The sequence below is a fragment of the Lampris incognitus genome, chromosome 1 (assembly GCF_029633865.1).
Source record: "Lampris incognitus isolate fLamInc1 chromosome 1, fLamInc1.hap2, whole genome shotgun sequence".
In the NCBI taxonomy this organism is placed as follows: Eukaryota; Metazoa; Chordata; class Actinopteri; order Lampriformes; family Lampridae; genus Lampris; species Lampris incognitus.
The window spans coordinates 125357417-125374397 of record NC_079211.1 but is presented as its reverse complement, the minus strand read 5'-3'; the positions used below and the strand labels follow the sequence as shown (position 1 = coordinate 125374397).

Here is a 16981-nt window from a genome sequence, read left to right as displayed (position 1 = left end):
TGAGAACAGTCAACAGTCAAGTGCTCGTGGAAAGAGCTACTATGACCAGCACACAAAGGGTGTTGTGCTTGAACCAGGTGACCGTGTCCTAGTGCGTAATCTGAGTGAGAGAGGAGGGCAAGGGGAAGCTAAGATCCTACTGGGAAAACAAAGTTCATGTGGTGAAGGAGCGGATTGCTGATGGACCAGTCTACAAAGTGGCCTCAGAAACAGACGGGCACAGAGTACGAACACTACACCGCAACCTGCTCCACCTTGTCAATGAACTACCAGTCGACTTACCCCGATAGTCACTGACATCCACATCTGGAAGAAAGAGGAACTTACCCAGACACCTACCTGCTCCATCCAGAGAACCACAGCCCCGACAGAGAACAAGGAACAGTCAACCAAACACAAGGAAAGAGAGTGAATGGAACCCAAGCAGTGACTCATCGGATGATGAACCAACATACTGGCTGAGAATACCAGTAAGGAGAGGACTGGAGAGTACAGTACCACAGCCTGTACGAGGGCCTCAGAGGGTCTCCCATCACACAACAACCACTGAAAGATCTGAACCAACCAGGACACACATACCTGAAAGAGAACCGAGAAGAGGTATACATGTCAATGAAAGAAGAGGAAGCATGCCTGTAACAACTGCGCTGCCTGTCTCCTCAGTGGTAAGACCAGGGCCCCAGCCCCACCCCCGCCCATGCAGCCGTTGGACTGGCCGTCCCAACCCTGGGAGCACCTGCAACTTGATGTCTGCGGCGAGCTGCATGGGGTACCGCATCACCAGCGCTTCCTCATCGTCTAGGACCGCCACTGTAAGTGGCCTAAGGTGACACCCGTGGGCTCAGTCACAGCCAAGGCATTGATCAACATTCTCGACGCCCTGTTCGCATGTTGGGGCCTGCCCAAGAGGATCACGACCGACAACGGTCCCCAAATGGTCTCCCACGAGCTGTCCTCCTATCTGGCGAGGAAGGGGACCCGCCACATCTGCACAGCCTTTTACAACCCTGCTGCGAATGGTGGGTGGAACGGCTGAATCAATCACTGAAAAATGGAATAAGGGCCCACCTGGCACAAGGGTGCATGCTAACCACCAGCCTCCTCCAGATGTTGCTCCATTACCGGGCCACCCGACACGCCACCACAGTAGTCTCCCCAGCTTCCCTCATGCTGGGGCGGGAGCTCCAACTACCTCTGGACACGCTCCGCCCTACAGCGGCTCAGGCCCGTCCCACAGTTCAACACACACTTGCCACATGCCAACACCTGATGAAGAATCACTTCGACAGGGCCCAACATGCCAGACCATCTGCCATCGCCGTCTTGGACCGTGACAACAAGCTCCAGTCGTTCTGGTCGGACCCTGTTCATGTCAGCCAACAGCTTAGCCTAGCTTCATTCAGGCTTGCCGACAGCACTCGCTGGCATGCTAGCCGCCTGCATAAGGTGCAGGCCCCCCCTGGCTGGAGACTTAGTGTGCTGGCTGCACGGTTCGATGCCGCAGCAACACCAGCCCCTCCAGCCCAGCCTGACGCAGTGGGGCCACCGCCAGTAGTTGCTGCACCTGAGGCCTGCCGGGTCAGGGCACGCAGCAGGCCCGGGCACCTGCGTGACTTTGAGACCGAGTACCACTCCTAGGTTATGGGAAGGGGGGGGGATGTTGCATCTGGGACTTTTACAACAGTGCATTGCTTTACGTTAATTTCAGTGTTGTGTTTACGTCACCTGTTTGCTTGATGGTCAGTTCGGTATATTGATTAAATAGAGTAGGTTCGGCTCCAAAGACAGTTCCGGTTTTGTCTGTTATTTCAACATAACATCGCAAACTTTAACTTTACCACACTTAAACTGGGAAACTAATATTCACGTCCCCTTGGGAGAAAAGGGTAAGCGTCGCTATCATTTATCCCACTTCTGACACCATGTTTAGGTGTTAAATGACGAGACGAGTCATGAGTGCTGACATACTCCTTTTATCTGGCTCAGAGCACAACAACATCCGGGGTACAACAACATCCGGGACAGAACGCCCCTACAGCGATACACAGCCGGCAAAGCAGCACCACCTAAATTCCAACAGCTGGCAGTAGCGTGCCATCTGAGACCCGTAACATACTTGAGGCAACAACTCATCCCCAAACCGGAGGCAGCAATCCACCATTTTCCGCTAGAGAACCATGGCCTCAAACTTGGAGGTGCTGAGTCTCATCCAAGCCATTTCACACTCCGCTGCAAACAGCCCCAGTGCGCGCCAGAGGTCGTGTTCTGATGAAGCCAACAAAACCACATCATCTGCGAAGAGCAGAGATGCAATTCTGAGGTTTCCAAAACGGACACGCTCCTCGCCTTGGCTGCGGCTTGAGATCCTGTCCATGAATATCACAAACAGAATCGGAGACAAGGGACAACCTTGGCGGAGTCCGACACCCACCGAAAACGTGTTCGACTTTGTGCCGAGAATGCGGACACAGCTCTCACTTTGGTTATACAAGGACCGGATGGCTTGGAGCAATTGCCGGTACCCGATACTCCCACAGTACCCCCTACAGCAGTGGTTCTCAACCTTTTTGGGGTCCTGGACCCCCTGCGTATTTTTGATCTACCCTGAGGACCCCTCCACCTGATCTTGGGGGAGGGGGGTTGCAATTTGATAGAAACAGTAGAAACTGCATTTTAAATTGCATTATAGCATTTATTCACTCTTTGGGGCAAAAATAAGAGCTTTCAGTTGTAACTTAGATATAGTTAACAAAACAGAATTCTTATGCAGTAACTTTCAGATATATGTAACAAAACAGAATATGTATTCAGTAACTTTCAGATATATGTAACAACAGAATTTTTATGCAGTAACTTTTAACAATGCAAACGGGAGCGAGATCTCTTATTAAAATACAATAAATTACACTTGTGAAACAGATGTAATTAGAGAAAAAAGTCCTGTTACCCTTTATAGTTTAGGTAGATAAAGGTCTCAGTCACATTTGAGTTAAATAATCCTATTTCTATAAATGTCATAGGATCTTTTTTTTAAAGATATTTTATTTTCACGGACCCCTTGCAATTACACCACGGACCACTAGGGGTCCGCGGACCCCCGGTTGAGAAACACTGCCCTACAGAAGTGCCCCGGGGTACACGATCGTAAGCCTTCTCCAAGTCCACAAAACACATGTAGACTGGCTGGTCAAACTCCCATGCCTCCCTTAGCACTTCCGCAAGGGTAAAGAGTTGGCCTGTTGTTCTACGGCCAGGACAGAATCCGCATTGTTCCTCCTGGATCCGAGGTTCGGCAGTCGGTTGGAGCCTCCTTTCCAGCACCCCAGAGTAGACTTTCCCAGGGAGGCTGAACAATGTGATGCACCGATAATTGGAGCACACCATCTGGTCCCCTTTTTTAAATATGGGGACCACCACCCCAGTCTGCCACCCCACAGGTACTGTCCCTGGCCTCCACGCGACACTGAAGAGGCGTCAGCCAAGACAGCCCAACAATTTCCAGAGCCTTTTCCAGTGGTGCCGGCAGCCGTAATCCTGTACGCACAGTGCGTATTTTTTTTAATGATTTTGTTCGTTTTCGGGTTTTTTTTGCCATTTGAAGGCCGATGATTGGTGTTAACATCACTGGCTAATAGCGCACGATGCATAGAGGATTACGGCTGCCGGCACCACTGCCTTTTACAGTTTTTTTTAATATTGTGCTGTGTTAATTAAAAGCTTTATTAATAATTAATAATTCATTTTCATTCACGTATATTAAAATGACAGTGGTTTGGGTTGGGGGCAATGTAAGACAGTACTTAGGGCCCCAAAATATTCAGAAACGGCCCTGCTAAAACAGCATAAATAAAATCTAGATTTTGGACACCTACTGTAGTTGTAGCCTACCGACTGCAACACTCCCACTATTTAGGAGGAAACTGAAGAGTTTAAATGTATGAATCCTTGTGATCAGCACATTTAGGTCAAAGTTCATTGAACAGTCCCTGTTGTGTCACACACACACACACACACACACACACACACACACACACACACACACACACACACACACACACGGTGAATATACCAGAATTGGGAGAGCAATTACCGAATTGGATTTATATCTTAATAACGATATGCAAAACATTACGACGTCGCTCAGTATGCACAAGAGCAGCTGTAAGACCGTCTGAAGCTGTTTTTTTTTTATTTACCTTCACTGGACAGCGAGTGAGGAGGCAAACAGGAAATGGGAGATGGGGGGATATGACATACAACAAAGGTCACCGGCTGAATTCGAACTAGCGACGGTTGCGACGATGTGGCTATGCGTTGTAACATTTCGGCTACGTAGGCGCCCCTTGAAGCCATTAATTTTGATTAATTGTTCGGTTTCACTAAACCACCAATTTAATGGGGTTTTAAGTCAGACAAGTTTCAAAGAAATACTAAAACGGAAATATTACCTTACGAAGACCAGTGTTTTCCTTCTGAAGAAACGAAATCTTCGCTTTCAAAGTAAAAGCCCTCAGGAAACTTCATATTTTATTGAAATTTTTTTGTTATTATGCGGTGAATCACTTAATTTTTTGTTGTTGTTGCAAGTTTTAACGCTAATGTTCAAACAGGGTGACCTTTATGACTTTTACACAGCTGTAAAACACATAGGCCACACGTACAGTATGCAAATCAGCACATCAATTGATGAAAACTCAGAAATCCAAATCAAACTCCCAACACACCTATTCATCGGTCACCTCAGAGTGGTTATTGAACCCGTTTTATTGTTCCATGGAAAGATTTGTCAAAAATATCGCATCGTTTTTTCTAATCAGAACAAAAAGACTGAAAACACATGCACCTTTTTCATAAAACTTTTCCATAACATGTTAAAAATCTGTTTGAAGGAAGGAACACAGGAGACGGAACAATTATGAACAAAACTTTACCGTTTGAATGGGACAGTCTTTTTCTTAAATCCCCAAATAAACAACAGAAACAGTAATACCATATGGCAGGAGAGATTTAAGAGAAATAACTATACTGATAAAACGCAGTAAGTAGTTCCTGCTTGTGTCTGTTATGTATGCCCAATTACGGCGTACGTAGACTTGCAGTTATCTCTAAGCAGGACCAGGACACAGGAAGGTAAGACGGAAAACGCAATTTGCATTTAGCGCATACAAAGTGAATGCATTGAATACAGGCTGAATTGAGGAAGACAAACATGTCAAGTTAAACAGGTCTTGAATAAATGACTTTTGTGCCATTTAAATTCTCAGCTGATCATGGATCAAAAGGAGGAATAATTGTAAATCACTCAGGATTTCTAGAAAATGTAAAAGCATTAGTGGCCCACTTTAAAAGGTAGCATATACTGATAAAAAAAAACTACAAGAGAAACATTTTGACAGTCAATCAGGATACGATGGTTTTAAACATAGATTAACATATGCAAGTGAGTATATTAGAGAACAAAAAAGGCAAACCGAGGCTACAACCAGAAAGGCTAGCTTCAAAAGGACCAATGTGTATAATCTGCCCAACTCACAGAGCATGCTGGCATCAACTAAAACACTGGAACAAAAAGACAAATTCAGAAACTAGTCCAATCCAACAACCGGCAGGATAAACTTTGAGGATCTCCTCAGATGAGCGTATTAACCACAGCCAAGTTTGCCCGGCGCATGTATTTGTCTCCTTGCCCTGCTTATTTCCATGTTCTTTAATCTCCCTTGGTGAGAAGGTCTTCTATGTAGGCATCTAGCTCATCATCTGTGTTGATGTCAATATCCTGGAAGAACGAAAGCAATACTAGTTTCCATTATGTGTGTTTTTTAGACACCTATTAAAATAAACACTACCTGCATGAAGCACTTTTACACAGTAACAAAATGTGGATTACATTTGCTATAAAGCAAAACTTAAGGTTAAAACAATAAGCCAGTGAGGGGGGTTTACCTCCTGTACTTTCTGCAGAAGCGCTACAATATTGGTTCGCAGTTTCTGTAGTTTCTCATCTGCCTCCTTCAGTTTGATCTCAGCATTGCTGTTCTTCTCCTCCACAGCTTTGGCCTTAGCATCAGCTCTGCTCTGGTATGAGTTACAAAGGGACTGAAGACCCAGTTCGTACTGCTGGAAATACTCTTTCTGAAGAAAGGGGAGCACAACAAAATACATCATAAGACGTTCAATTACTAGGGAACTGGGAGACAAGCACAGACACACATCTAAAACCTTTAAGTTATGTCTCACCAGAGGAAAGGCCACAAGTTCCTCTGCTGTCATGCTGTTGACATCGTCTTTTGGAATTCGAAAATCAGGAGGGAAGAAGTAGCGCAGCATTGTCCTGTAGAGACCGACAGCACAGGTAACCATGGCATACTGCAGGATCAACATCAGCTACTTTCTATTAAACTACGTATAGATGCTACCCAGAGCTTGATAACCTATATATAGCAATGCTGGCAAAAAGTAATGGGTAGTGATGGCATCAACTTACCTCATCATGGTGACCAGGTTGTCGGTTACCTCTCGACTGGTACCTGGCTGAGTAGTGTCTGGCTCCATAGGGGCTGATCCCTTCTCCGTCCCCTGCTGGGTGTCGGGGACCTGAGAGATTGGAGATGGTGGGCGCATCAATCGCACCTCATCACTACCCTTGAACACCCTTTACAAACAACACACACAATTAGGACATTAACAATTAAGCATGGAAACACACATTATCTGCTGAGTGCATGAATATGAGGGCAGAATATATATGCAACCACACAGGAACTTACCAGCGGTCTTTCGGGGTGGATCTGGGCACATAATCAAACTTCACTTTCCAACGAACACTCTGTTTATTGGTCTCCACAGCAATCACTTTGCCTGTGTACCACTCCTTATTCACACGTACCTCTACCAGTAGACCCTTATCTGTGGAAAAGGAATTTACTCATGGTTTTCATTTTTGTAATACAGCTCAATGACATGTTAGTTGTGCATATGGCTTAAAAGCACATGATCTTTATCTTACCTTTCTGAGCAAGTTTGGTGTCCCTCTCTGGATCCTGCTCTGGAGCCTTATCAGCTGCCTAAAAGAAAAATAATCAACACCACTACTTACAATTAAATAAAAGACATCACACTCTTTTCACTAAACAGGTCAGGAAGGCAAGAAAAACAGAATGGTTCCTAGTGATTAAAAGAGGTGAAAGGCTTAGTGTCGTTATGAGTAAGTGGGTGAGAATGACATGCTCTATACCAAGTATACATTAGAGAGTTGATTCTACCAACTGCTTCTATTCAAAGGAAGGATCGGTAGAAGACACTTTGAAGACACCAAGTTTATCTCAACAAAAGTGAATCTAGGTCAGATGAGAAAAACCCCCTTCAATCTTATTTAGAAGGTGTGAGTGTAGGATCAGCCAGACTCTGTTCAGAGTTAGTAGAAAAAGGGACCTGGTAGATTCTACCTTGGCCTTTGCCCCATGCTGTTGCATAGGGCTGGCTTTGGGGGCAGAGGAGGGAGTGGTGGGGGGCTGCCGTGCAGTAGGAGTGGTCACACTCTTCTTCTCAGGCTGTGGTGGTGTGCTGACCTGCAAGGTCAACAGCACAGACGTGCTCTGATTGGAGCTGCAGTAATCCATCTAGGGAAATCTATGGTGATGAACCTATTCCTATTTCTTCATCAAAAACAATTATTACTGGTGGATAAGGCTCATGAAGATCGCACCCTCCTGGATTTTTTTTTTACACAACTTTATCCTTATAGCCCATCTCGGTAGAAGAATAAAAAGGATGCTCTCATTGTGTGCCTGTTTTTTGGTACCACAAATGCCCTTGCCAAGCATGGTTGAAAGAAAACAAAAACTGCAGAGCAGAATTTGCTGTCATTGTAATGGTGCGAATGAAAAAGTTGGGAGAAATGCCCTATTGAGTTCCTTTTGATATCAATAGTACTTATCTAACAAAAGGTTAGATAAAACAAATTGCATCTAAAGTAAAAGTTTTATGATCAACCAGAGCTAAAATATGTATTTGTGTTAGAAGTTGTTTTTGATGAATACATCTTTGTTTCAGATTTATACCAGCTGAGCTTATGATCCTCAGCTTATGATGTATCAGCATGAGGTCAATAAGGAGGAGAGAGCATATACACCAATCAGACAAAACATTAAAACCACTGACAAGTAAGTGAATAACATTGTTTATCTCATTACAAAGGCACCTGTCAAGGAGTTGGATATATTAATCAGCAAGTGAACAGTCAGTTCTTTTTTTTTATCCCCCCCCCCCTTTCTCCCAATTTTACTTGGCCAATTACTCCACTCTTCCGAGCCATCCCAGTCCCTGCTCCACCCCCTCTGCCTGATCCGGGGAGGGCTGCAGACTACCACATGCCTCCTCTGATACATGTGGGGTTGCCAGCCGCTTCTTTTCATGTGACAGTGAGGAGTTTCGCCAGGGGCACGTAGCGTGTGGGAGGCTCACGCCATTCCCCCCAGTTCCCCCTCCCCCCCGAACAGGTGCTCTGACCGACCAGAGGAGGTGCTAGTGCAGCAACCAGGACACATACCCACATCCAGCTTCCCACCTGCAGACACGGCCAATTGTGTCGGTAGGGATGCTGAACCAAGCCGGAGGTAATATGGGAATTCGAACCGGAGATCTCCATAATGGTAGGCAACGGAATAGACTGCTATGCTACCTGGACGCCCGAACAGCCAGTTCTTGAAGTTGATGTGTTAGAAGCAGGAAAAACGGGCAAGTGTAAGGATCTGAATTATTTTGAAAGGGGCCAAATTGTGACGGCTAGACGACTGGATCAGAGCATCTCCAAAACAGCAGGTCTTGTGGGGTGTTTCCAGTATGCAGTGGTCAATAGCTACCAAAAGAGGTCCAAGGAAGGCCAACTGCTGAACCAGCGACAGGGTCATAGGCACCCAAGACACACTGATATGTGTGTGGAGAACGAAGGCTAGCCCGTCTGGTCCAATCCCAAAGAAGAGCTACTGTAGCTCAAATTGCTGAAAAATTTCAGGACACACAGCGCATCGCAGCTTATTGCATATGGAGCTGCGTAGCCGCAGACCATCCACTGAAAAAAGTGCCTACAATGGGCACGCAGGCGTCCGAACTGGACCATGGAGAAATGGAAGAAGGTGGCCTGGTCTGATGAATCACGTATTCTTTTAACATCATGTGTGGGTGGGGTGCATGTGCGTCGTTTACCTGGGGAAGAGATGGCATCAGGATGCACTATGGGAAGAAGGCAAGCCGGTACAGGTAGTGTGATGCTCTGGGCAATGTTTGGCTGGTAAACTTTGGGTCCTGGCATTCATGTGAATGTTTCTTTGACACGTGCCACCCACCTAAATATTGTTGCAGACCAGGTACACCCCTTCATGGCAACGGTATTCCCTGATGACAGTGGCCTCTTTCAGCAGGATAATGCACCCTGCCACACTACAAAAATTGTACAGGAATGGTTTGAGGAACATGACAAAGAGTTCAAGGTGTTGCCTTGGCCCCCAAATTCCCCAGATCTCAATCTGATCAAGCATCTGTGGGATGTTCTGGAAAAACATGGATCTGCTGCTAAAGTCTTGGTGCTAGATACCTGAGGACACCTTCAGGTGTCTTGTGGAGCCCATGTCTCGACGGGTCAGAGCTGTTTTGGTGGGACGAGGGGGACGTACACAATATTAGGCAGGTAGTTTTAAAGTTTTGGCTAATCAGTGTATGACAGTCAATGGCTGCATCTACAGATTGGAAGGTGAGCAAATTACTTATCTGAATATGCAGCTTCACAACAAGGACAATCTTAGTGCCTATCCAAAAACACAGCACAGCACTACCCAGGAAGAAAATAACAGATAATTTGAAATAGGGATGGGTATTGAAACCTGGTATTAAACAGGCACCGGTGCTAAATTATTAAAGACTGTAGTATTTAAGAGCTCTGACATTATTGGTTCTGCTATCAGTATTGGAGAAATTGAGAAAATCAATTTCCTACTTATTTAGGCTACATAAATGTTTTATCTTGCACCTTTTATCTCACTAACTCCTTTTCTAATTTGCAATAAGATTAAATTTGTCTATGATGCATTTTCGCTATTCTCAATCCAGAAGAGAGATCTCTCTCTCTCGGAGCCTGTCGTATGTGTGAACTAAGGGCGGGGCCAGCACACACACATGCACACAGACCCACAGAGCCCTTTCTTAGTGACAATAGTAGAGAGAACTTAACAGTCAAAAGTCTGGTTATATTTTAGAGTCGATGCTGATAATGCTCGTTGCCACAAGTGCAACAACTCTTTTGCATGTAAGGGTGGAAACACAAGCAATCTTTCGAAACATCTCGCGAAAGTTTATCAAATACAGGTGGAGAAATGCAGTTTTTAACTGCCTAGCTCGTAGTTCATCTCTCGTTGCCCCATCCACCTCAGGTATGTTATGTATGCTAGCAGCCTAGAGCCCACACTGAGTTAACTAAATTATACAAACATGGATTAATGATTAAAAATACTGCTCTGTCCAGACATGAGAAAATAAAGGAATGTTACTTATGCTCTTTGTTTTGTTTTTTGTTTTTTCTCTTAAAAAAAAATTAGCAAAAAGAACCAATAAGAGTACCGTTAACGTACCGGCTCGATGAGCAGTATCTGTAAGAGTAGTAGTACCATTAAAATCTTAACGATACCCACCCTTAATGACCTGGTAATTATCTCAAACATCAATGTTATTCACCTTGTCTATTGTCTCGTATCTTTCTATGAGAAAAAGGTTCTGCAATGTTTTTCTGTTCTCAATTAAAATGACAACAAAGCAGGGTGGCCCGATGAATATTTATTTGGTATTTTGACATCCGCTGGTAACAAAGCGCTCACAAGGTGTTGGTTACTTCCTGAACCCCCCACAATACAGGAGTGGATAGGTATAGTAAAGGATGTTTATGTTATGGAAAAGATTACTTTTCCCTCTGCCTTCGGAAAAATAAGTTTGTTAATTTCTGGACCAAGTGGGTCAAATATATGTAAGGCCCTTACGGCAAGATTTTGTGGAGATATTGAATTAATGACATTTTAATACACCCTCTCTCTATCCTCACACTTCTATTCCCTACCACTCATTGGGAACCTTCACACTCTCCCTACCACAAACTGAGAATCCTCATATCACTTCTCTCCCGTATAGACTCTTATGTACACACTTTACCTCTCCCAAATTGTATAAAGTTCTTAAAGTTTGCGTATTTTCATATATTTTTAAAATTTTTACTTTCTCTTTTAAGTAAAAAAAACAAAAAACCTAAACGGCAGAGGAAAATGAAATTGTTTTTGTTTTGATATAAATTTTGTAATATACACTGCTGTGAAAAATAAATAAATAATAAATAAATACAACAAAGCAGAGCCTGAATCACAAAATTTTTTCATGGATTAAACAGGTGCAGTTTTACTTCTTTTTTTTTATTGTATTGTTGCTTTTACGCTTTGGACCAGCTGTGTGTCAAAAATAAAGATTATTATTATTATTATTTTACTGTGTGTATTGTTGCGTTAATGTAGTGGTTGAGATGTTCTATGTAACCAACATGCAACCCTGCTAGTCTGGGACTGAATCTAACCAGAACCTTCTCTTATATGACTCTTTCTCTGTAAGGCTCTTACTATATGTGAGGAAGAAACACTTAATGGAACAGTCTACTTCCAGTTTACAATTACTGTGTGCATGTACCTCTGCCACCTTTCCACGTTTGGGAGGGGGAACCTTCTCCACTACTTTGCCACGGTTACCAGCTGCTGAAGCCATCTTAGACTTTTTGACCTGTGGTTCCTCTTCTTCACTCTCTTCCTCGCTTTCATCCTGCTCCTCCTCCTCCTCTTCTTCTTCCTCCTCTTGCTCACTGTCCTCCTCCTCCTCCTCTATTATTCTCTTGCGTTGGTTAGCAGGTGTTTGCTTGGCAGGAGAAGCTTTGGCTGGTGTCTATAATGGTACAGGAGACAGCCCTATTGCAAATCTACACATCACTCTAACACATAGTACAACAGTGGGTACAAACTATACGTTTTTCCACCTAAAGAGCCAAGCTCTGCCAAAAGCAGAGTGACAGCTAAACTTCTGCGTGGTACCACATGAAATGTCTAATCTTAAAAATCTTAACTTACCCGCAAGCTGCGGCTGGGTGGTTTGGCTGGGGTTTTGGATGCAGGCTTTGCAGAAGGCGGAGAAGGCTTCGCAGCTGCTCTAACTCTGGAGTGCTCAACTTTGGAAGCAGGAGGTGGGGGGGCAGGTGTCCGAGTAGGGCGCTGAGTAGTGGTGCGGGCTGGGGAAACGCCGAGGGGATTTTTGAGATGAGATGGGAGAGGCGGAGAGCGGGGACGTGTTGAGGTCCTCTCAGAGGACCGGGTTGCCTTGGATGACAAAGAGGGAAGAGAGACACCAACAATATAGACACACCAGGTAGAAAGAGAGTGAGAGAAAGAGAGATGGAGACAGATTCATAAAATGATCAAATACATTTCATAAAATGAATAGATTTATAAAAAGTAGATAAAACTAAAAGACATTCAAAACAGGCCAAAAGATCGCAAAATATTTCTTTGAAAAAAGTAGGATATATCTAATAACATTAAAGCCTACAAAATGTGTATTTTAAGAAGTTGCCCCCCCCCTTTTCTCCCCAATTGTATCTGGCCAATTACCCCACTCTACTGAGCTGTCCCGGTCATTGCTCCACCCCCTCTGCCGATCCGGGGAGGGCTGCAGACTACCACACGCCTCCTTCGATACATGTGGAGTTGCCAGCTGCTTCTTTTCACCTGACAGTGAGGAGTTTCGCCAGGGGGACGTAGCGCATGGGAGGATCACACTATTCCCCCCAGTTCCCCCTCCCCCCTGAACAGGTGTCCCGACCAACCAGAGGCAGCGCTAGTACTGCGACCAGGACACATACCCACATCCAGCTTCCCATCCGCAGACACGGCCAATTGTGTCTGTAGGGACACCCGACCAAGCCGGAGGTAACACGGGGATTTGAACCGGCAATCCCTGTGTTGGTAGGCAATGGAATAGACTGCTATGCTACATGGACACCCCCAAGAAGTTGTTTTAAGAAACAAACTGAAGTAGGTTATTTGAAAATAATATTCATCTCAGACCTGAAATGAGCCCACTGTCACTGATAGGGTCAGAAGTTTTGTGTACCTGAGGAGCGCGCTCTGTGGTTGGCTTCATGCTGACCTCCAGTGGTAGCTTCTTCACATCTGCTGCAGACTTTATTGTGCTGGTTTTCTGAAGAGGGGGGAAATACACTCTTTACACATCCTTATATCCTCAGAGGGGAGAGAAACACAGAGAGAAACACAGAAAGAGAGCTATAGAAGAGAGCAGGTATAGAAGAGAGCTATACCTGCAGGGACACTAGTTTCTCCTGCTGCTGTTTGATTTTCTCCGAGAGTTCTCTCTGTTTGTCTTCAGCTGTTTGTTTGTCTTTTTTGAGAACACCACATGGCAGATTCTGTTTCTGCTCTGGAGCATCACACCTAACATGCAGTGCACAGACACAAACAGATATTATCAATGTATATGTAGGAAAATTATGCAAACACAAAGTAACACAGACAAACTAAAAAGGGTTAACCCCCCCCAACATCCATCCAAACTGTGGTGTGAGTATACCTGTCCTGGGTGCTGTCAGGGTTCATCAGACACATCCAGCTGTCTGGATAACGTTTGTCCACTGCATCCATTTGGAATGGCAATGTTCTCCACTTTAAACACTTATCTAGAAACAAAGACAAAGAGTGAAAACATAGCAAGAGTGTAAATTTAATGAGCAAAAACGTATGCACCTATGTTTGTGTGCTTTCAGATATCTGTAACTCACCACATTGTATGGTAAGTGGTATCTCCATGGCACGCCGTCTCTTGTATCTCTGCTCTGATGAAGGTGGTGCAGCCCAGCTTGCAGACAGGTAGCCAAACTCATCCCAAAACTTCACTATTCCCTTCTGAGCTGCACATTAAATGCACAACATTCAACTCGTGAGCAGGAATACATGCACTTGTAGCATTTTTATCCATGAAGGAGAAGTTACATTAAATCAAAATTTGGAAATTATACTGGAAAACTTGGGTCATATTGCTGGTACTTACAATTCTCAACTTACTTCTTAACTTAGAACTTAAACTTAGATTTCCCTTCAAGCACAACCCTTGACCTTTCCCTCTTTCTCCTTACCTTCCTGTATGAATTTCTGAAGAAATCTATTTCACATCAAGGTTAAAGCTTTGTTAGAAATTTGACGTGGGACTGGCTTCAATAACAGGGTGGTTTTAACAGTTGTGCTGGATAGAGGTGCTTCATCCAAATGCCTTGTCAAATATTTAACGACTTCCGCAATAATGCATAAAGCTCATCCAGCAAATCTAAATTCTTTAGAAATACAACTAAATGACATTTAAAGGGTAAATACCATACCAACAAAGCTCACCTATGTTACTGTCCTTCCAGTACTGAGCAAGATGCTCCCCCATAGATTTCAGAAGATGTCGATACTCCTTAGCATCTGCAAAGTCTTGTTTGTTGTGAGTAGGCTCTAGAACTAGATATGGTACATCAACAACTCCTACCACACCTCCACAGGCCCTGAAACACAATCCGTTTTAAAAAAAATTTTTTTTCCAGATTTGGTTGACATTTATGCATGGTCCAGAAATAACAACAATAATAACTATTTACATAGCACTTTTCTAAAGCAAGGTTACAAGGTGTTTTACAAAGAAAAAACCCAGTATGAATAAATAAAAACATATCAAACATTTGTAAAAGCTTTCACAAAAAGAAAAGTTTTAAGAAGCAATTTAAAAGAAGCTAGAGACATGGTCTGTCTTAGTTCAATAGGAAGGGAGTTCTATAGTGTGGGGGCTCTAACAGCAAAAGCCAAATCACCCTTTGTGACAAACCAAGACCTAGGAATAATCAGCAGGGCTCCATCTGTGGATCTTCATGGTTGAAAGGGCGTATACCAAGACAATAAATCAGAAATGTATGTAGGAGCGAGACCGTTTAAGGCCTTAAAAGTGAGGAATAAAATTTTAAAATCAATTCGAAATATAGGGAGCCAGTGTAGGAGGCAAGCACAGGACTGATATGGTCATGCCTCTTTTTTCCGGTAATTAGTCGAGCAGCAGCATTTTGCACCAACTGCAGATGGTGGAGGGAGCCCTTGCTGATACCCGAATAAAGTGCGTTACAATAGTCAAGCAGGAAATAGATAAAAGCATGTAAAACTTTTTGCAGATTGGCAATTAATAAAAATGACCTAATTTTGGAGATTACCTTGAGCTGGAGAAAGCATGACTGAACAACATGTTTGATTTGATTATCAAAACCAAGGTTAGCATCGGATATTACCCCCAAGATTCCTAGCAGCCTGCTTAAGACTACCTGACAGACCACCAAGATTAGTATGAAATGGGCTGATGGAATTTGGGGGACTGAACAGAATGACCTCAGACTTATCATTAAATTTAAGAAAATTTTCAGATATCCAAGATTTCATGTCAGAGAGGCAAGTTGTGAGATTTGCTAGGGTGCTAGGATCTGTGGGTTTTAGTGGCATGTATAACTGTCGTCAGCATAAAAATGGTAAAACACATTGTGATTTTGAATGACATGGCCAAGGGGCAGGATGTATATAGTAAACAGAAGGGGGCCAAGAGCTGAACCTTGAGGGACATCACAACTCAACTGAGCCATCGAGGAAGTAGAGTTACCCAGAACAACAGAAAAGGTACTATTGGTGAGGTAAGAGCGTAATCAAGTCTCTAAGTGATGTAAGAGGATGCTGTGATCGACTGTGTCAAAGGCAGCACTTCAGTCTAAAAGAACTAAAATCAAGCGATCACCTCTGTCTGCAGTCAGCCGTAGATCATTAGTGACCTTAACAAGAGCTGTCTCAGTACTATGAAGTGCTCTCAAACCAGACTGAAAACTGTTAAAAACACTATTAGTGTTCATAAAAGAAAATAACTGAGATGAAATTACTCTCTCCTTCGATAAAAAAGACAATTTGGAGATAGAATTTGCAGAATAACGGGGCTAACAGTTGAAAATACCTCCTTGAGCAGCTTGGTTGGAATGATGTCTAAGATGCAGGAGGAGTTCATGTTGGAGACTGTACTCTCTAACACTGAAATTGGTTGAAACTGGGTAAAAGAGGCAGAATTAACATGGGGAATGGAACGAATGCAAGAGCCAGGCTGGAATTGGGACTTGATATTTTCCAACTTATTTACAAAATAAGCAAGAAAGTTTTCAGACAACTCAACATCAGGTTAAAAAAAAAGGAGTGGAGGGACCATTAATAACAGAATCAATTACCCAAAAGAGAACTTTAGGATTGTAGTTATTTTTTGATATCACTTCAGAGAAGTACGCTGATCTCGAATGCTTAACTGCCTTCTGGTAAATTAACATTTGGTTTCTAAGGGTGTTATGTGCTAATTCAAACTTGTTGACTTTCCATTGTCGTTCTGATTTTCTACAATCTTCTAAGGGCACGAGTTAAGGGCACGAGTGTGATCGTTAAGCCAGGGAAGGTTATTTGATTTTTGTTCCCTAGTTTTAAATGGTGTAATTTGGTCGAGGATGGATAGGCACTGACCATTGAATGAATTTAACAGTGCATCTGGATTGAGGGGGGATATAGAGGGATTAAAGGAGGATGAATTAAAAGCATCACAGAATTTAACTGCAGAGCCAGCATTGAGAATGCGAGAGCGTGTTTTAGGATAGTGACAAGGAATAGCGAGCTGTAGTGGAACTTTGAAAATGACCGCTTCATGGTCAGTTACAAGCATATCCACCTGATTAAGAGACTCGATAGAGAAACCAGATGAGAGAACAAGGTCCAAGATGTGACCTTTGGAAAGTGTGGCCCCTTTAACAGATTGAAAGAGGTTAAAAGAGTCTATAAGATCCAAAAAATGTGAAGTC

The 16981-nt window shown here is 43.6% G+C and overlaps 2 protein-coding genes across 6 annotated transcripts in view; both read right to left on the bottom strand.

The window, feature by feature from the left end:
* The window catches only part of LOC130121697 (acyl-CoA dehydrogenase family member 11-like), a 39333-nt gene extending 34873 nt beyond the window's left edge, over nucleotides 1-4460 (bottom strand). Inside the window, exon 1 of one of the 2 annotated variants that reach the window (XM_056290567.1) lies at nucleotides 4449-4460. The gene's annotated coding sequence lies outside the window, so the exon portion shown is untranslated. Of the gene's footprint in view, nucleotides 1-4196; nucleotides 4234-4448 lie in introns of those variants that run through there. The other variant, XM_056290559.1, reaches the window with a different exon arrangement.
* Nucleotides 4461-4735: 275 nt separating this feature from the next.
* Nucleotides 4736-16981, bottom strand: part of morc2 (MORC family CW-type zinc finger 2) — a 30545-nt gene continuing 18299 nt past the window's right edge. Inside the window, exons 15-28 of one of the 4 annotated variants that reach the window (XM_056285561.1) lie at nucleotides 14475-14629; nucleotides 13868-13996; nucleotides 13660-13765; nucleotides 13391-13523; nucleotides 13186-13272; nucleotides 12147-12392; nucleotides 11716-11964; nucleotides 7446-7619; nucleotides 7007-7064; nucleotides 6768-6906; nucleotides 6485-6652; nucleotides 6238-6331; nucleotides 5944-6132; nucleotides 4736-5776 (exon numbers count right to left, since the gene is read on the bottom strand). In XM_056285561.1, coding sequence (XP_056141536.1) covers nucleotides 5708-5776; nucleotides 5944-6132; nucleotides 6238-6331; nucleotides 6485-6652; nucleotides 6768-6906; nucleotides 7007-7064; nucleotides 7446-7619; nucleotides 11716-11964; nucleotides 12147-12392; nucleotides 13186-13272; nucleotides 13391-13523; nucleotides 13660-13765; nucleotides 13868-13996; nucleotides 14475-14629 — 1996 coding nt within the window. In that variant the 3' untranslated portion in view covers nucleotides 4736-5707. Of the gene's footprint in view, nucleotides 5777-5943; nucleotides 6133-6237; nucleotides 6332-6484; nucleotides 6653-6767; nucleotides 6907-7006; nucleotides 7065-7445; nucleotides 7620-11715; nucleotides 11965-12146; nucleotides 12393-13185; nucleotides 13273-13390; nucleotides 13524-13659; nucleotides 13766-13867; nucleotides 13997-14474; nucleotides 14630-16981 lie in introns of those variants that run through there. The other 3 variants (XM_056285568.1, XM_056285575.1, XR_008810683.1) reach the window with 3 other exon arrangements.